This window comes from Carcharodon carcharias, chromosome 1 (assembly GCF_017639515.1).
Source record: "Carcharodon carcharias isolate sCarCar2 chromosome 1, sCarCar2.pri, whole genome shotgun sequence".
NCBI lineage: Eukaryota > Metazoa > Chordata > Chondrichthyes > Lamniformes > Lamnidae > Carcharodon > Carcharodon carcharias.
In genome coordinates, this window is record NC_054467.1 from 29046289 (window position 1) to 29067118 (window position 20830).

The 20830-nt window shown below is 45.6% G+C and overlaps 1 protein-coding gene across 1 annotated transcript in view; it reads left to right on the forward strand.

Annotated features, from left to right (window-relative positions):
* Positions 1-20830, forward strand: part of slc7a11 (solute carrier family 7 member 11) — a 210419-nt gene that overhangs the window by 143704 nt on the left and 45885 nt on the right. Inside the window, exons 7-8 of the mRNA XM_041195655.1 lie at positions 8559-8682; positions 17897-18000. Of these exons, the coding sequence (XP_041051589.1) occupies positions 8559-8682; positions 17897-18000 (228 nt within the window). The remainder of the gene's footprint in view (positions 1-8558; positions 8683-17896; positions 18001-20830) is intronic.

A 20830-nucleotide genomic window follows, 5' to 3' on the forward strand; every position in this document is an offset into this window, starting at 1 on the left:
AGAGATAGGAGGGAAGGAGAGTAAATCTGCTGCTATATTTACATCAAGTTGACATATGGCCGGGCAGCTTTCTTGCGCCACTATAGAATCCAGCCCAGCAGGCCCGAACAAGGCCAAAACAAGAATTCTCATCAGCTGAGAGCTTTGTAAAAACCCAGGAACTTGCATAGACATAAGAGGTGTCCCAATAGTCTGTTTATCCTACCTTTGGTGCCATACTCTTGTTCTCATTAGCTGGTTGTGTAACAAGGTGGGTGTTACTGATGTGTGCTCACTGACACAATGCACAAGTCCTGCATATATAAGTTACCCCACCTCTATAATTTCGGACAAAGTGTGGGCCTGATAACTCAATGGATTTTGGGACTGCTAGGCTGCCCTTCCATCTACAGGACAAATCTATAATCCTGTTTGATATCAGCTTGTTTTTGAAATGGCAAACACAAATAGCTACAGAATTACTGAATTAGTAATACTAATAATCATAAGTTTAGAAATGGCTTCCATTGTTATTGTACCAATACCTTCTTGCCAATATGAAACATTTTCAGCTCTTAGCTGGAGTGAAAGTGGCAGTGTCACTTCAGACTCAGGCCCCAATATGGTTCCTAAATGTACTGAAGTCAATTTTTTTTTAATCATTCATGGGATATGGACATAGCTGGCTGGGCCAGCATTTATTGCCCATCCCTAGTTGCCCTTGAGAAGGTGGGGGTGAGCTGCCTTCTGGAACCACTGCAGTCCCACAGTGCTGTTAGCAAGGGAGTTCCAGGATTTTGACCCAGCAACAGTGAAGGAACGGCGATATATTTCCAAGTCAGATGGTGAGTGACTTAGAGGGAAACTTCCAGCTGGTGGTGTTCCCATCTATCTATTGCCCTTGTCCTTCTAGATGCTAGTGGCCATGCGTTTGGAAGGTGCTGTCGAAGGAGCCTTGGTGAATTCCTGCATTGCGTCCTGTAGATGGTATGCACTGCTGCCGCTGTGCGTTGGTGGTGGAGGGAGTGAATGTGATGCCAATCAAGCGGGCTGCTTTGTCCTGGACAGTGTAAAGCTTCTTGAATGTTGTGGCAGCTGTACTCATTCAGGCAAGTAGAGAGTGCTCCATCACACTACTGACCTGTGCCTTGAGATGGTGGACAAGTTTTGGGGAGTCAGGAGGTGAGTTAATCGTCGCACGGTTCCCAGCCTCTGATCTGCTCTTGTAGTCATAGTATTTATATGTAATCTAGTTCAGTTTCTGGTCAATGGCAACCCCAGGATATTGATAGATCCTGTTGCCTTGTCCAGGATATTGATAGTGGGGGATTCAGTGATGGTAATGCCATTGAACCTCAATAGGTTGGATTCTCTCTTGTTGGAGATGGTAATTCCCTGGCACTTGTGTGGCACGAATATTACTTGCTATTTGTCAACCCAAGCTTGGATTTGTCCAGGTCTTGCTTCATTTGGACATGGACTGCTTCAGTGTCCAAGGAGTCAAGAATGGTGCTGAACATTGTGCAACCATCAGCGAACATGCCCAGTTCTGACCTTATGTTGGAAGGAAGGTCATTGATGAAGCAGCTGAAGATGGCTGAGCCGAGGACACGACCCTGAGGAACTCCTGCAGTGATGTCCTGGAGCTGAGATGACTGACCTCCAACAACCACAACCATCTTCCTTTGTGCTAGGTATAACCCCAGCCAGCAAAGAGTTGTCCCCCTGATTCCCATTGACTCCAGTTTTGCTAGGGCTCCTTGATGCCACACTTGGTCAAATGCTGCCATGATGTCAAGGGCAGTCACTCTCACCTCACCTCGGGAGTTCAGCTCTTTTGTCCATGTTTGAACCAAGGCTGTAATGAGGTCAGGAGCTGAGTGGCCCTGGCAGAACCCAAACTGAGCGTCAGTGAGCAGGTTATTACTAAGCAAGTATTGCTTGAAAGCACTGTTGATGACTCCTTCCATTACTTTACTGATGACGGAGAGTAGACTGATGGGGCAGTAATTGGCTGGGTTGGATTTGTCCTGCTTTTTGTGTACAGGACATACCCGGGTAATTTTCCACACAGCCGGGTAGATGCCAGTGTTGTAGTTGTGCTGGAACAGCTTGGTTAGGTAAGTGGCACGTTCTGGAGCACAAACCTTCAGTACTATTGCTGGAATGTTGTCAGGGCCCATAGCCTTTGCAGTATCCAATGCTTTCAGCTGTTTCCTGATATCACATGGAGTGAATCGAATTGGCTGAAGTCGGGCATCTGTGATGCTGGGGACCTCCGGAGGAGGCCAAGATGGATCACCCACTCGGCACTTCTGGCTGAAGGTTGCAGCAAATACTTTAGCCTTATCTTTTGCACTGATTTTCTGGGCTCTCCATCCTTGAGGATGGGGATATATTGGGCAGAATTTTGCCCTTAATAAGCAGGCGGACCCCACCGGCTTGGCGGCAGGCGGGCAGCCGATCACTGCCACCGAAACGTGCCCCACCGCCATTTTAAGTGGGCGGGCCAATTGAGGCCCACCCAGCAGGCTGCCCGACGGGAAGCGCTATGTGCTTCCTGTGCGGGGGGGTTGGGGGAGGGATTCCCCAGCTGTCAGAGTGGGCTCTTTCGTGCATGCACATGAAAGAGCGCACATCTCCCTGAGACTAAGTGCTGTCTCAGGGAGGTCACTGACAGCGTTTTAAATATCAAAAATAGAAAAATCAATAAATTATTAACATGTCCCCCTCATGTGACAATGTCACACGAGATGGGACATGTTAATAAATATGACTAAAGCTTTACTAAACTTTTTAAAAACAGACATGAAACCTCATCCCGCCAGTGGATGAGGTTTCATGTATTATCAGAAGCCCACTGGGGCTCCTGGCCTGCCCACCAGCCTTAAGGTTGGACGGGCAGGGCCTTTAATTACTTTAATTGTTTTAGTTACCCTCTCAATGGCCTCAATTGGCCTTGACAGGTCAGCGGGCGAACAGATGATTTCGCCGTCAATATTTAAATGGGGTGGGATGACGTCGGGGGTCCCGCCCGATGTTATCCTGCATTATTTTCACGTCAGTGAGCAGGCCCCACCCCCAACTCACCGACAGAAAAATTCAGGTCATTGTAATGTGAGGAAATTTCACACAGTTTGCACTTTGCATTGTATTTAGTTTAACTCCAGTTTAACCATATGTTTACTGACGACTCCCCATTTCCAACCACATGCATTTCCAAATCCTTGTTCTTATTTAAAAATCCTCGTATGGCTTTGCTCCATCCTATCTTTGCAGTTTCCTCTGTCTCAACATCCCAGCTTGCACTGTCCATTGTTGCGACTCCCTGCTTCATCGGGGGGAATCGTCCCACATTTGCACTAAGTGTGGTAGCAGGCGGGTAAAGTGATGTTCATGCTCGGGAACATCAAGAAGGGATGTCTGCTGCACTCCTCAGATTGCAAGGCACGATGGAGGAGTCCATCCAGCTTCAGGCTGAGCTGATAGCACCAGCATGCTAATGCACCAAGGTCAACACTGGTAGGATGGCGGCCACCATGGAGACCTTGGTCCAGGACATCACTCCTGCACTGCTACGTGAGCTGAACTCCATCGCTCACACCATAGTTGACCTCCAACAGTGTGTCCACACGAGGGGTGTGAGGCAGTTTGATATCACTCCACCTACCCCTTCTCCTCAAGGAGTCAGCCAGGGGCCCTTGGGCATGCATAGGGAGGAGGGTCAGCAGGAGTGTCCGGCCCATCCAAATCCCCTCTTTCTTTGACCTCAGCAGCTCCAGCTCCACAGGCTGAGGAGGGTGCCATTGTCACACAGGACCCTGAATGCAGGTCAAGCCCTTCCGGGTCTTGGCCCTTCAGAGGATGCCCACCAAGGTCATCACAGACAGGGAGTAGCAGTCTCCATCACCACTGTGAATGGCCGGAGAGCAGCAAGACGTGACCTCATGGATGCATTTGTGGGTGGAGGCTTATGATATCCCACAGAGGTCACCTGTGAAGCCCTGAAAGGAGCCACTGAGTGCCACAGCCACTTCCACAGCCACTGGCAGTGGATGCTCCCCGTGGCGCCAAATCCTGCAGTAGCTGGCAGATGCGAGTGAACATTTCCCTAGACATGCGCAGTCTTTGGCAACTGGTTCTCATTCACCTGCAGGAACGAAAGGCGGTGTCTATAGCTGCTGGGTGTCGCTAAGCACCAACCAGAAACAACTCGCTGTGGCTGTGCCATCCCATCTTCCAGAGGGTGCTGCCCCTGCCTCTGAGCAGCCAGGCACCTTACTCACTTTCTTCTTTGTATGTCACGAGCATACAGCTAGCTCACCAGGCTCCATGATCCTGATGTACTCCTCCTGCAGGATGACAGAGACAGACACGCGGGTTAGCATGGATGTACTAAGAACCTGTCTTGGTTAAGTCTGAAGGCCCCCTCAACGCATCCCGGAGAGACTGCTGGCCACCCCTTGGATGGCAAGAGTTTGGTGCTCTGCGTGACTGCCTGAAACCCCACCGACCTCCACCCCACCCCACATTGGTGGCAGCTTTGCCCATTGGACTGCACGCTGTGCTCTCAGCTCAGGCACAGGCATTCTCCTAACCCGCAATGCAAGGCTGCACTGTTAGCTTGAAGCATTGGGGAGACTGGTCCAAACCGGGATGATGACATTGCTAGGGGTTGTGAGCGCCTCCATCAGTGACTGCCCCATGGCCAGCTTTAGCGAGGAGATTGTACCACGTGCGCAGTCGTCAAACTGTTCTGCAGTCCATTAAAATACTCATTACTTTGCAGTCTGTGTCCGAGGGGTGAAAAGCTCTGGAGCATTTGGTAGCACTTTGATTCCTCTGCATTGCTTGAGTGGGCAGATAAGCTAGAGGCCCGACTCCAATAATATCAATGTGGCTGCACCTGAACTGTCTCAGCTGCAGAGGAATGGCCACCGTATACAAGGTTTCCCAAATTTGTGGGCGCCTTATAAACCCAACCCCCCCAACCTTGCACGTGCTTGTGCGCTACCTTCAACCGCAGGGCAGCCCTTGCCTCCAGCCACTGCAATGTACCCTAACCATGAAGTCCAGGAGGTGACCCGGTCAAGCGCTCCGCAACTTTACTGTGTACTTGCCTCCGAGTTCCCCTCAAATTGCAGCTGGTAGTATGTGGAAGCAGTGAGGGGTGCAGGTGAGGCTGGCTTGATTGGTAAGTGTGTGAGGATAAGGTGGGGAGTATCTGCATAAGCATGAATTACATGTGCTAGTGAATTATGCTGAATGAATGATAGGGTATTGTGAAGCTGGAGAACCTGGTGGTGTGGTGGATATGACAGGAAGGTGCATTCACTGACATTGACTACGTGCATGAGGTCATTAGACCTCATGTAGCATGGCTGCCAGGTTCTTGCATCCAGACTCTGGGAGTTGACCTTCCTGGCCATCTGCCGCCACTCCTTTCTGAGAGTCGTCCTTTAGGGTCCCCTGGCCACCTCTGGAACCATGGTCTGTCCACCTGTCCACCTGTACCACTAATGCCTCCAGCATTGAATCTGTTAGTGTTGATCCTCCCGCTCTGTACAGATCTCAAGGACAACTCCCCAGAACAGAGATCAGCACTGGTGGAACACCAGCTGTGATTATTTGGATGAGGTGGGTGCACAAATTTTGCATGTCTCCCACCTCGATCTGGACAGGCAAAGGCACATCGTGAATCATGACCAGACTCACATCCAAAAATCAGGGCAAAGAAATCTCTAGGTTTAGATTTGATTTGTCCCATTTAACCTCTGTAGCCTGATTTTATCTTGGGACGAGATTCAGACAGGTGGTGTCTGAAGTGAGAAGCAAAAACTCCCAACTTCAGCAGCGTGAGACCTGTTGTGATTTTAATTCTCAAAACTCTTCTGTAAGCTACTGAATGTTGAATGGCAGGGGGTCACTGGGTAGGACTGAAGTAAAGTCGTGGGGGAGTGTTGGAGGGTGAGGTGCAGGAGGGTGGGGGTGCTTTAGTAATGTTTCAAGATTGGGAGTCGGGATACCTGAGACACTCAAGGTCCAAAGTTTCACGTGTAGCCCAGCGGAGCACTCTTACTCCTCCTGGTGCCAGAGGGAAATGTAAAATGCTTTAAACAACTGCCTCCTTGGGCCTCTTTGTTTCACCTAGCTGGAAAGTCACAATGCTTTCCCCTCTCAGGTCACTTGTTAAAATAGCATTCGCAGTCTGATTATGGCATCAGAGCCAACCTTCATATTTATAGAAGGGCCCTGTTCCAGCAGATGCCCTTTCCTTAAAATTAAGGACTGAAGGGAAGGTGGCAGGACAATGGCAGGTAAGCTCACTGCTGATTTTAATTGCTCATCTGCTGGTTTCCGTGAGGTAGGCGGGGTTAAAATTGCCCCATATAATCCTGAGATGGTTGCTGAGATTTGATGCCCTGTATTATATCCCCTAATTTGATAGTGCATTCATGCTGTATTTATGTGGAGATCTATTTAGCTGTTGGTTCTCATGGGTGGGAGAAAATAATTTGATGAGCAAACTTACAGTAATTCAGACATTAGAATTTCTGTTCACCTGTTATTTTGGCCAAGCTTCAAGCTGAACCATTGGGGGATCTTTAGGTATTGAGTGTCAATTCTGCTCTCCAGTATTCTTAATTGCCCACTGTTAAAATATTACAAGAAATGCCATTGAATAAGTTCTGTCTATAGTAAAAAGTGAAATTTGCAGTCAGAAAGTTCACCATTTACTCAGGGTGCTTGGTCAAAGTGTACTTTAAATTTCAATCAATTAAATGCATGTGGTTCAGAACAGCATAGGTTTGATTCCTGTTCCAGCTAAGACTTAAGACCTGCTTCCTCTCAGACAATCAGCCTTTGGGCAGAGCACACATGAATGAATGTGTGAGACAAAATGTAGTGTGACAGTCATCATCTACTAGGATACACAGGTTTGGGAACATTTTGATCAGGTCAGTTCAGTGGCATATACACCTCTGAGACAGTGAGCTAGCTATACAAGAAAGTCAATTTACTCATTGTCTCCCAACAACATGCAAGCAAACAGAAAGAAAGAAATTTGCATAGTGGATTTGAGCACTAGTAAAAAGGCATTTGATTAAACCAAACACCTCAATGATTAAAATGCAATGCAACAAATGTAACTGATCAGAATACAGCTGTGTTGTGATTCCCATGGGGCAAACAAAGAACCAAATTTACCAAATGACTCCAACAAAAACCCAGTGGACAAGATTTCATTTTTATAACTTTTACTTTAACAATCAAACCGAAATCAACATAAACCAAACCGAAATCAACATAAACCAAACATGAATGAACAGGCAAATCACAATCAATATATATTACAAATAGCACATTAAAGAGCGGATACAACAAAGATAGATCTCACTGGTTAACTGTGCATTTTACTCAGCATATATGGCACCAGTTTCAACTACAAAGTCTCTCAAAGCTCTCATCTTCAGTAGTTGGAATTCCAGCTCCTTTCTGAGGATTTAGCCACTAATTCTCATCAACAGCAGCTCACAACCAGCCCAAGTTCCACAAGCGGTCTCATTACCACAGTGACATACTTTTCCAGAACCTCCTTGGCTCTGTTCATGACAATCTTGTTGATGTGGATCCACCAGCATTACCTATGTCCAAACCCTCAGTGACAACCCTGTGCACTGTATGGCCAGGTAGTCAATTACTTCAAGGGACAGAAACAACTGCAGCAATCCCGGTGTTTGTCTATTGCCAGGTCCTGGATCTAGCCTTCGTGTTCTTCAACCTGCATGCACTGTACCACTGGGTGATCCGAGCTCAGAGGGCCCTGTGTCTTTTATCTGGTTTCACCCAGCTTCAGATTCAGTTTTAGTTTTATCTCCCTAGAAAGCTGAAGGTTCAGTTTTCCTTTCAGTTTGGGTCTGGTCCAAAAAAATACAAGCTTTAAAACCAGGCTCAGTGCACCCAACAGAACATTCGACAAGTCATTTGTTCGAACAGCAGTTCACACATGATACCCCACCCGTCCGGCAATCCGTAATTTCATCGCAACTGAACAACCGTTATGATAACAGAGCAATTAAAGGCAATTGTTTATAATACATGTGAATACACTAAATGCATAATACATAACACATAACAATGGTTGCAATACAACTGAGCACTATTAAAATTATAACAGTACAGCTGAATTCACATGATGATCACACTATAACTAAATAAGTCGAATATGGTTATAGAACAACTGAACAAGATTAATAATAATTGTGTATTTGAACACATAACTAATTATAAAATAATTGAACATAAAATAATTATAAGATATTACTTATTATTACATATTACTCATTACATTATGGCAGAATACACAAAATTACAAGTACAATACAATTGACACAGATTAATAGCATAAACATCTGTTATGCACAGGATATTTAATTATACCCTATACATTAAAATATAATGTTTTCTGATAATTAAACACAATGCAACAACACTTGCTAGAAAAAGCATGTTTTTGTATTGCAGGGCTTTAGAATATTCTGCTATTAAAAAACGCTCAACATTATATTTTGTTTCAGAAATATACCTCTTGCTATCTGCATATCAATGGCAGTTGTCACAGTTGGATACGTATTAACAAATGTGGCCTATTTTGCCGTAATGAGTCCTGAGGAGCTTTTGGCCTCTGAAGCAGTAGCTGTGGTGAGTAATATAGACTTTAATGGATGAAATTTATGTGAAAGAGCCTGATAGTATTTTGAAATGTAGAGTACACTTCAGTTTACAAATGGTTACAAACAAACTGGATTACCAACAATTTTCTGAAATTCTCTTCAAATACAGACAGAAGCTGACTTAGTTAAATAAGACCATATGCAAAATATTAGCGATCAATCTTCCATGTTTTCTGCAGTATTATGGGTTGCTAACACAGCCTGCAGTTCAAGGTACCGTGTGAATGAGGTGGGAGGAAATACTCTGAAAATAGAGTTGGTACTCTGGAAGGATGATATCAAGTAAATTAAAAACCCACCCCCATTGCGATCATGAGAATAGTTTGGTTGACATGGCCAGAAGGAGTGATATGTCACATTTACAGGTGGATTCTACAACAGTGGGCGCCCAGTGAGCTGAAGCACAACAGGCACCTATTCCCTGTACCACAAGTGAAGAAACATGAGGCCTGTAACTTGCAGTGTAACCCATTGCAGATAGCAAGTACAAAGGCTATCATCGCCTGCACCAAGTTGGACGCTATGCTCAATGGGCCCATGATTTTAATCCAGCTGGAGCACTGAGCAAGCATTTTTGGGATTTATGTTGAAGGGCAGGCCACATGGCTTTAAAACAAATTCCAGCCTCCAACAGCCTTAGCACACTTGCCTTCCATATCCCTGGTGTCTCCCACCCAACCTAAATATTTCCCAGTGTACAATAAGCAGCCCTGCAGTAAAAAGTGCACACATAAGCTCTCCATGTATTGTCCAAGGAGATGAATTCATTTATATGCAGAGCACACTGCAGCTACAAAATGCCGGTGTGATACACAGAGGGTATAATGTCAATGCTCTTGAGTTCTCAAAATCAACTCCGTCATTATTAGGGGAAAGCACTAAGCTGGAGAAAGGATCATCACTCAATTCTTTCCAGGCAAAAGATTACTGAATGATCCACTGCTACTCTGGCCCCTACTCACTCCAACAGACAAAAGATAGAAAGAGTACACATGTCTTTCATTTTGATGAGCATGTCATTCACAATGACCAAAAAAAATCTTCTTATAGAAGTAGAATATTAATGAAAAAAGCAAAAAACTGTGGAGGCTGGAAATCCAAAACAAAAACAAAAATACCTGGAAAAACTCAGCAGGTCTGGCAGCATCTGCGGAGAGGAACACAGCTAACGTTTCAAGTCCGCTTATATTTCACCTCTCTTCTACTTTTCCTTAGTTCTGTTGAAGAGTCATTCGGACTCGAAACGTTAACTGTGTTCCTCTCCGCAGATGCTGCCAGACCTGCTGAGTTTTTCCAGGTATTTTTGATTTTGTTTAAAATATTAATGAAATGGATGAACTTTATCTCTGGGGAGTAAGTTAAATTATACATTCTTCCCTTCCTCTCTTTAGGTCACCCCATGCTGCATACCCAGAAGGAAAAAACAGTAAAAACTGGGAAGTAAGAGTACTGGTCCAAACTGGTCTTGTATAACCTAAAATGGAACACCAGTAAAACTGGGAAATAAGAGAACTGGTCCAAGCTGTTTTCTTTTCCTTTTGGGTATGCAGCACGGGGTGACCTAAGGAGAGGAAGGAAAGAAGGTACAATTTAACTTACTCCCCAAAGATAAAGTTCATCCATTTCATTAATATTCTATTTCTATAAGAAGATTTTATTGGTTGTTGTGAATAACGTGCTCATCAAAATGAAAGACGTGTGTACTCTTTCGATCTTTTGTCCCCTCTATCAGCATTAAGCTCATCCAGGTCAGGTATATCAGGGATTTGAAGCAGAGTAAAACTCCCTCCACTCTAAGCATGAATTTAACTGCAATCCAAAGGAGCACCTTATGCACCAGTGTGAACTTTTCCATTTCACATACCCCTTATGCCCTCACTAAATAAAATTGCTTGTTACGCACTGCTGAAATGCAGACAGCTTTGACCGTGCTCTCAAGCCCACTTGGGACTAGTTTGAAACTGCCCTAATGTTCTATCTTTATAACTAGTACAGAGAGGAGACGTCTGTTGCATATCCTGGAGTGGATTGAAGCCTGGTCACAAAGGTGACGGGACATTTGGCTGCCTAGCTCACAGAAGTACTTTGATATTCTGTGGCATGGCTGACAAGGTCCAATTTAGGGGAAAAAGAAGCTTCCCAGTTTATTATTCTGTGTTGCACTATGTTCTATTTTGGGCCAATGCAGTCCTGTGAATTTAATATTTTGTCCCTACTCAGGAGATCTTCAGGATGGTAAAGGAAATATTCTACATAAATAGCATGAAACGAATACTCAACAATCAGCTCTCAAATACAGAATTTATTACACTCACAAGAATTACCTTAATAAATCACTTGGAATTTCATCACATAAGATAATCGAGCCTTCTTCACTGAAGGAATCAATTATACAGTCTTTTACAGACTATTTATTTATATAAATATATATGTACTGATGTTTACACATTTATAATAATAGATTAACAGCTTTTAAAGGATGACATTTAGTTAGAGACCAGTGTGGTATTTGTCTATGTAAACAGCCAATAGACAAATCTCCACAATTGCGCAGCCAATTTTTCCATTGACTAGCTGAACTCTACAGATCAGGAAAGTTACAGGCTTGATCCCCAGTTCATGCTGTGTCTGATGACTGCATTCTTGATAGCATTAAGGATTGGTCTCACTGCCTGAGCAGCAATTCAGCATTATCAGGAGAAGGGAGGGAAGTGCTAAAAGAAAAGCAACCACTTTGCATTTGTAAAGATAAAGATGGGTTAATTGGTCCATGGTCAGCGTGGTCATTATGCTTCCAACCAAATCTATGCGCTTAAGCAGCACATGCTGAGATTTCGCCATTTATTTTCGAGGTTTTGGCCTGTCTCCGGTGGACGTTATAACAGGAGGCCAGGAAAACTCCCAGAGAACCTTTCTAAAATAATCTGTATTTAAAGATGTTCCTGTTAAGCATGCTGAATGTGTACACTGGTACTGTTGAGACTGGACTTATTAAGTATAAACTTACTAAGTGTTTATGTATTAAAAAATATGCACCCGTTCAGTGTATGATTGCCAGCAATATTTGCAAAATATATTGTTCCTTAGTTTATATTTTTGAAGTGTGTTTTAGCGAAGAGCATACTTATTAAGTGTACAGCTGTTAATTGATACTTTTTGAGATTAATAAACTGGTATGCAGGTAGATATATATATAGAGTGGAGCTTTTCCATCCCGCCCATGGCAGGTTTCATAGTGGGTGGGAGCGGAGAATCCAATGGCAGGCAAAAAAAGTCAGAAATTCACCGTTGTAAAAAGGGCTTGCAATTCTCCCGATGGTGCGTTTATGGCAGGTCAGATAGCCCCCGACTAGTGGTGCGAACGCCATTTTGATTCATTAACATCTCATGAATGCTCATTGAAACAGCTGCTCATTGAAATCTTGTCACACCTTTCAATCTTGCGTCACACCCGTGGGAAATCACGTCAGCCTCAAACCCATTTGGAAAGGGGTGGCCTGCACAAGTCGGACCTCAGTTCACTGGTAAATTCGAGGCGAGTGCAACATACACAGCCTACCTGCCATAGCTCTGCACCGGTCTTGTTGAGATGAACACCGCACTGCTGGGGCTGTAGGGTTGGTCTGCTCCTTCTCTTTGCCTACATTGCCCCGAAGAACACCATTGTGCTCTGGTACTCATGCAGGCCTCCACTTTCAGAAACTAGCCCTTCAACCGGGTGTGGGCTGGGAGGCGAGGGTCGGGTTGATGAACACCAAGTGGGCAACGGGGAGGGAAGATTATGGAATGGCAGGGAGGGGGAAGGGCGAATAACAGGGGGTCACCCTCTAACTTTTTGTTGCCGCAGGAGTGAACAGGAGTCTGCTTAGAAAGAAAGTAAGAAGATCTCCTTGCGATGAAAGCCACTGAAAGCCAATGGCTTCATTAGCACTGTTAAAGGGCTACTCAGAACTCAGTGGCTTCACATCACAGTTGCTGAATCTCAAGAGTAACACATAGGAAGTTAGAATTTGGGAATGCAGGCAATAGTGAAGGAGGCACAGCTGTATCATATATGGCATTCCATTAATGAAGGCCTGTCACGTGCTCATCAGATTTGACACTCCTAATGAGCCAAGGGGCATCCACTCACAGCAGACACATGGGAACACCACCACCTGGAAGTTCCCCTCCAAGCCACTCACCATCCTGACTTGGAAATGTATCACCATTCCTTCACTGTCGCTGGGTCAAAATCCTGGAACTCCCTCCCTAACTGCACTGTGGGTGTGCCTACACCACATGGACCGCAGCGGTTCAAGAAGGCACATCCCATAAATGAATTAAAAAACTGATTGGTCATTAATATGCCACATCAGAGATTGGAGCACAGAGCTAGGTTGGGTCACTCATCTCAATTAAACAGTAGCATCCCACGCAGGGCTTAAGATGTTACATATCTGCGATACCATCTTGGTCACCTCGATGTGTGTGCTACTGTCTCAGGGACAAGGCGGCATCAGCCACCATGCAAGTTGGGCAGGAAAAACTATGGACCCTTACAGTTTCCATACATTGCATCTTCTGATGAAGGGGCTTTCTTTCCCCTTGAATCATTAATGTCTTTAATGTTTCCATTCAGAGAGAAGGCAAAAGCACATATGGATCCAGGGCTCAATGCTGCCTTTGTCTGGGTCCTAATGCAATGGAGGAAGCAAAGGAGGGAGAGGCAACTCTGTGCACAGCTCCAGCAGGAGGGACATGGTCAAGCAGAACCACAGCACAAACAGGAGGGTCAGGAAGACAGACCCGGACAATGGAGGTGACTCACCAGACCTAGGGTTTATCATCCAAGAGTCTCCTATTTACAAATGAGCAAGAGGCACTGCCATGCACGTCCGTGCTTGTCTTGAGCTCTGGTACGTCACATATGCCACGTTCTTTGTGAAGACCTGAGGCCACATGGAGTTGGAGGGTATCCCCATGCCAATGGCTTTGAAGGTGGCCACAGTGCTCAATTTCTTTGCCCCTGGGCATTTCCAGGGATCAGCGGGGGACCTGTGTGGCATGTCTCAGTCCGCAACACATCAATTCGTAAAGGAGGTCAGAGATACCCTTTACAGGAAGGCCCATCATTATGTCAGGTTTGCTCTGGACCAAGATAGCCAGGCTGCGAGGTTAACCGGCTCCACCACCATCTCAGGCTTTCCATGAGTGCAGGATGCAATAGTCTGCACCCATGTGGCTATACAGGCTCCATGGCAGCAGCCCCTAATGTTTATAAACCACAAGGGCTACCATTCCATCAATGTACAACTGCTGTGTGATCACTGGAAGCACAGACTGCACCTTTGTGCATGGTACCCTGGGAGTTGCCATGACTCCTACATCCTAAGTCACTCCCAGGTACCTGAAATTTTTGAGGGGCCATTACATCTGCAGGGATGTCTGCTAGGGGATAAGGGGTACCCACTGAAACGCTGGCTGATGACACTGGTGCATTGCCCTCAGAATCATTCTTAGGAGAGGTACAGTGCTGCTCACAGCTCCACATGCTCCCTCATAGAGCAGAACATAGGGCTTCTGAAGATGCACTTCAGATGCTTGGACCACTCGGATGGCTCACTCCAATACACTCCCGTTGGAGTTTCCCGTATCATCACAGTGTGCTGCGCCCTTCACAATCTGGCTATGAGGAGAGGTGACCCCTTGCCAGAGGATGAAGTGGAGGAGGACGAGAGCTCCTCAGAAAACAAAGATCTGGATGCCCAGTCACCTCAGGAGGCCCCTGAGAGTCAGTGTGAGTGTGTGGGAGACGTGAGAGACATGCCTGTGATACACTAATTGCTGACAGGTTCCAGGAAGAGTACAGTCAAGTGAGGGAATATGGCCACATCTCTCCCAGCCCTCATCTCAGGGGATGTCCAACCACTTGCAGCGAGAACAAGTCCTGCATTCACACTTGCATGTTCTGGCCTCATGAATCGCCAGGCCATGATCTATGCTTTGGTCTGTGAGACCCTGTGAGCGAGCACACTCTGGGAACCGAGAGTCCACTGAGGAACAAGAGCAACGCAGGACAAGACTTGAAACCTTCTCCGCCATCTAATGATGCAAACACTGCTGTGACTGACATATGGACATGCCTAGGGATTGCCTCCTCCCGTGCATGTCTTTTCTTCTGCCACTACCACTGAGGAGACACAAATGCCGCTCAATTATAAATGCTGATGAGTTGCCCTTGCTCAATGGTGTTCCTTGAGGAAGGAGGGTTAAAAATGTTTATATCACACACTTCAAATAAAGATTTAAACACCTCCCCCTGACATCACACAAGGGTGCGGAGACTAGTTCAACTGAGGTTGACATCACAGCAATGTGAATCTCACAGTGGGACACTATTGCTGAGTGGGAGGATGGCTGAAACTCGAAATAAGAGGATTCCACTGTACAAAAGTACGACGCCTTCAGTTGACAAAACATTCACTTAACCATCCAATGTATTCAGAAAAGAGCAATTTCTTTACATGTCTAGCACACCCTTGACCCAAAAGTGACATCAATTTTTCTTAGGTTTCCTAACTCTACTACTACGCCTGGGTGCAGCCCTGATATCCACAGCAGAGGTAGAGACAGCCTGCTGACTGCTACGTCCTGATGTCTGAGATGACCTTGGTGGACATCCTCTGGTGGCCTGAGGCCTAGAAAAGGGCCTCCTGCTCAGGGGCCGAAGCGCCCTGGGCAGCCTGAGAAGCTGGAGTGGATGGGGTCGGGTCGCAGGCAGAGGGGGCTGTGAGCGGCTGCACACCCTTGGAGTGTCCTGAGAGGAGGCCCCCAGGGTGTCTGACTGAAGCTCATCCTCCCTGTGGGTGCCCGTGGGCCCCGCCTTGATTCCTCAGGAGATGGTCCACCCAGAGGGATGTCACTTTTCTGAATACATTTGATGGTTATGTGAATGTTTTGTCAACTGAAGGCGTTGTGCTTTTGTACATTGGAATCCTCTTATTTCGAGGTTCAGCCATCCTCCCACTCAGTGATAGTCCCCACATCACCCACATCCTGATGGTGCCCACCAGGGTGTGTGGCCATGGAGTGCAAATCTGGCACCCCCTGCTGGACCAAGGTCTCAATGATGGCTGCCAGCCTTCCCTCGGTGACCATGAGGTGCTTGCATGTTGGAGCCACGACATCAGACAGAATGCGGACGGACTCCTCCATCATTCGCTCTAGCCTGTTGAGTGACTATTGAACCTCTGCCTGACGTTCCACCGCCTATCGTTGCATCGCCAGCATTGAGTTGCCAGCCGCTCCCAGAGGCTCGGACTCGGACCAAGCAGGTGGCTAGTCTCCATCAACCCTGTGGGTGCCTGAGACCGGGGCTGTCCCTGCTTCTGACTACTGTGGGGACGTGAGAAAGTGAGCCCACGCCTAACCTGCAGCTGTGCCACCCCCCCCCAACATGTGTGTCTCTGAACTGGTCGAGGGTGCGTGTGAGTGCCATGACAGTTCTTCCAGAGCTTCCTCTTCAGATGTGGTCTGTGGGCTCACTCTGGTGCTGGACTAGCTTGGGGGCCTCAATCTGCTGGTGCCTAGAGAATAGAAAATAGGTTTTCAGTTGATGGGCATGAGCTATATAAGGCTGCAGGTGAGTCACTGTGAGTGTCAGGACTTGATGAAATGATGGAGCTGTGGTCTGGGTTGCTAGGAACTATCCCTGTCCTCCCCAACCAGCTCAGCTGCAGCCTCCTCAAACTCACGGAGAGAAATGGTGCCGGCCGCCCACCCCCCCAGTCTGCACTCTCTCTCGCCTGCTGTGTGCCAGCTTGGCCTGTATGAAGACAAAAAAAAGGCACGTGATGAGAAGGGGTGGAGCAGAGGTTGGGTGAGATGCACGTTCCCTGTGTGTGTGGTGAGCCATCCCCAGAAGGGCAGAGGATGGAGTTTGAACAACATGACAGATGGAATGGTGGTGATATGAAAGTCTCAGTGAGAGAATGAGTGTTGGTATGTGTCCCCCGCTAATGCTTGTGTGAAATGCCCGAAGAGAGTAGCCATTTGAGTGCATGATGCCATGATGAGAATTTGATATTGGAGGGTGTTGAAGGATGACTTACCCTGGCGGAGCGGATAAGATCATTCATCCTCTTCATGCACTGGGTGGCATCTCGTGCGCAGTTGCGCTGACTTGCTGCGACAGCCTCCAAGGGCAAAGAGGTGAGGCTGCTGAATTTCCTGCAGCCATCCCTGGGATGCAGGGCTTGCCTGTATACCTGCATCCCTCTGTTCAAGGCCTGGTGGGTGAAGTGGAGTGCTGCTTCTTTCTTGAGGCTCTTGGCCTTCCTCTTCTGGCTGTGAGACATCTCTGCACATGCCCGCAAGACAGGTGGGCTGGAGAAAGTGAGATAATGCGTTGGTCTGGCTGTTAAGCCTGGCGCCCGGACATTCGAACCCGCCACCTGATGCCGGGCGGACGATTCAGCTCTCGACCCACCAGGCGATGCGACCCGATGCTCATCTGTGCATAATTATTGAACCTCCAAGCCCATTCCCGCCATTCCGGCCAGCGGGGTGGGCACCACCGAAACTGCCCGCCACCCGCACTTAGTCTCATAAATGGAAGATTCCGCCCATAGAGTTTTATTTAGACCACAGATCTGCCTTCACTCATTTCTATAGATAAATCAGTGACAATTCTGTAGATCAGGAGGTGGAAGTGCAGAGGGACAGGAGCTCACCTGCTGTCCTGCCTCTGGCTGCCAGGGTGGGGTCATTTAAATGTTCAAAGGCTTTGCCAGTGCCAGTAGTGGTGCAGCAGAGATGCACACCCACTGAGATGTCAGAAAGGTGCCTTGTCCTTCTGAAAGGGGCTTCCCAGGCCTAAAGTTAGAAAAGTGACAGCATAAGTTTACTGATCTGTCTTCAGGGAATGGACGGCCATTTTGATTAAGGTAGTCAATCTCTCATGTTTTGGCCATTTGATGATTTGATGGTGGGTTTCACTGCAGAGTTGCAATGAGAGATTAGGAATACCTTCGCTAAATTTCAGCAGCACTATGGTTTGTTGGTTTTTTTGCTTCCACTTGCTGTTTTTCTTATTCTTGTTTACATGGAAATGAAAATTTAAATCCAGACATGAGCATTAATATAACTAGTTAAGCCATTAACAGTGTAGGATTGATTTTAACTGCAATCTGATTGTTTAGACCTTTGCAGAGCGATTGATGGGCAAGTTCTCAATAGCTGTGCCAATTTTTGTCGCTCTCTCCTGTTTTGGTTCTATGAATGGAGGCATCTTTGCAGTTGCCAGGTAAGAAATCAGTTCATTTACAGGTTTTGTAAATGTGTCAGAAGAGCAGGAAAGAACCAATGTAAACCCATAAATTAAGAGTGAAGAAGACATTTTTTATGCTCACAGAAACAAATGAACCACTTCACAAAATTTCGCTTCATGCACACAATAAGTTCTTGCTTAACATCGACTCACTTAACATTGTTTCATTTTAACGTCATTAATGAAGTAGCATCAGTATATCCATTTAAAGTTGCCAGTTTCACTTTAACATTGTCTGCCACAGGCTTCCTCTTCTGTGGCCTGTCAGCTCACACAACATTTCCCGCTTCGCCTTTGCCTAGAGTGCCACTCCATTCCACTCCCGGCCTTCCTGACTCTCACTCTTGCCTCACGGCCTCTGTTCTTACCTTAGCCCTCGGGGTCTGTTCTTCAGCAGCTTCCAGTTTCTGGCTCCTGACCTCTGGGTTTCCTTCTGAACTCGCACTGAAATCCTGGGCTCCATTTAGTGGCAGAGGTGACATTAGTCACAATCAACATTCCGGAGGTTACCATTGACCAGAAACGTAACTTGAACAGCCATATAAATACTGTTCCAAGTAACTCACGTACTGACTCCCCAAAGCCTGTCCACCATATAAAAAACACGAGTCAGGAGTGTGATGGAATTCTCTCTACTTGCGCGGAAGAGTGCAGCTCCCACAACACTCAAGAAGCTCGACACCATCCAGGACAAAGTAGCCCGCTTGATTAGCATTCCATCCACCACCTTCAGCATTCGCTCTGTCCACCACTGACACACAGTGGCAGCAGTGTGTACAATCTACAAGATGTGCTGCAGCAACTCACCAAGGATCTTTTGACAGCGCCTTCCAAACCCACGGCCCCTACCAACAAGAAGGACAAGGGCAGCAGATGCATGGGAACACTACCACATGCAAGTTATCCTCCAAGCCACACATCATCCTGACCTGGAAATATATCACTGTTTCTTCATTGTCGCTGGGTCAAAATCCTGGAACTCCCTTCCTAACAGCACTATGGGTGTATCCATACCACATGGACTACATTGAGTCAAAAAGGCAGCTTAGCACCACCTTCTCAAGGGCAGTTAGGGATGGGCAATAAGTGCTGGCCTAGCCAGCAACACCCATACCCTGTGAAAGAATATAAAATGTCAGGACTTCAGCTGCTACCTGCACTGACCAACTTCTGTCACTAGATGGAGCCTTGTCAATCTAAAAGTGCTGTGTGCTGAGGTAAGTGCTATAATTTTTTTAAAGAATTTAATTGTATTTTATATTGTATTTCTTTTATCCTCTGCGATGTATTTATTTTGCAAATTATTCCAGCTAGGAATGCACAGTGCCGCACATGTATGATACAGTATTTCAAAATGTACATTTTTTTTTCTTGGCAAGTAATGTCCGAAGGAACTTAACTCTGGCTTTAAATCTGATTCCTATGGGAACCTATGACTCATTTAAAGTTGTTTCACTTAAGGTCGTGATTTTCAGGAATGCAACCACAACTTTAAGTGAGGACTTACTATACTTTAAAGTAATTGGAATCTATGTCCATTGTACAATATTATACTTAAAAATAACATTTCTTTAAAATTATATGACCCTGGAATTCTATGGTTACGAACATTTCAGCCATTCAAAAGACCAAGCAGAAGCCCTAAAAAAAAACTAAGTTAAAGGCCATTTTCAGCCTAGTGATTAGTCATGCAGAATATCAGGATTTATGTACTTAACAGTTTAATGGTTTACAATCGCTATTTATCATCATGGTAATATGTTTGTTTAATTGCCCATTTGTTACTATTCTCTGCCTGAAACTTTAGCCTCTCCAATTATTCCATCCCCTCCACTACTTGTGTCTGGGACAAGAGAATGGGAATTTATCTTATTCCCATGCTAAGATTCTGCCACTCTTGGTTGTCAGTTTGGAAGTTCCATGACAATAGCCCAATATGAATCATGCTTCAATTCTACATGTGTTGTGGTACGGAATTATCTGTCAAGCTGGCAACTTCCAATGACAGCAATCCAAATTTATTATTGTCAGTTTGGTTCACAGTTTACTCGCTGTTTTGCTACAAAATATCAATTATTGTTTCAGAGTAAAAATGTGAAAAAGCCTAACAAATGTCCCTATTTGCACAGCTAAAAGATTTCAAACAATCTTCAAATTTCTGAAGCTTAGATTGTACCAGGGTCAAACTGTTATGCAAAGGTATGCAAATGTGATTTAGTAATTGTAAAATCAAGATTCTGAGTGAGTATTCAAGCAGTTTTACAAAATAGCTTTTCTGCTGATTTCACAATTATCTGATGAACATTAGACAGTAAAGTATTCAAATTAGATATGCGGCCAATGTGAGGGTGGTACAGCGATACACTTCACATTCTGCTGAGAAACAATTTGAATCTCAATGACAAGGGATCCATTGTCATTCAGTTTTCACAGTAGTCCAGTCTGGTAAACATTAATTTCTTTAAAGATTAACTTAAAATATTTTAATAATGGATTAACATTTGCAAGTGTTAGCTTTGTGCAGAATATGCTCTTCCATCTATAAAAAATATGCAAAATTTACCAATTACATCAATTACTGACCAAACTGTAGAGGTACTGTAAAATGTTTTATTGCTGTAAGTTCAAAATCTACATTAATCAAATATTATGGTCCCTTCTATGTAGGCATAAGCTTTGCAAAGAATTTGGTTGCCTCCGATTTTCCCTCTAAATTTTGTGGATGCATGTCAATGCACCAACCCAGGACATACCATGTGGTGCAATGAACAGACCGTGCACAACCAATGCTCCCTTTAAGGGGTAT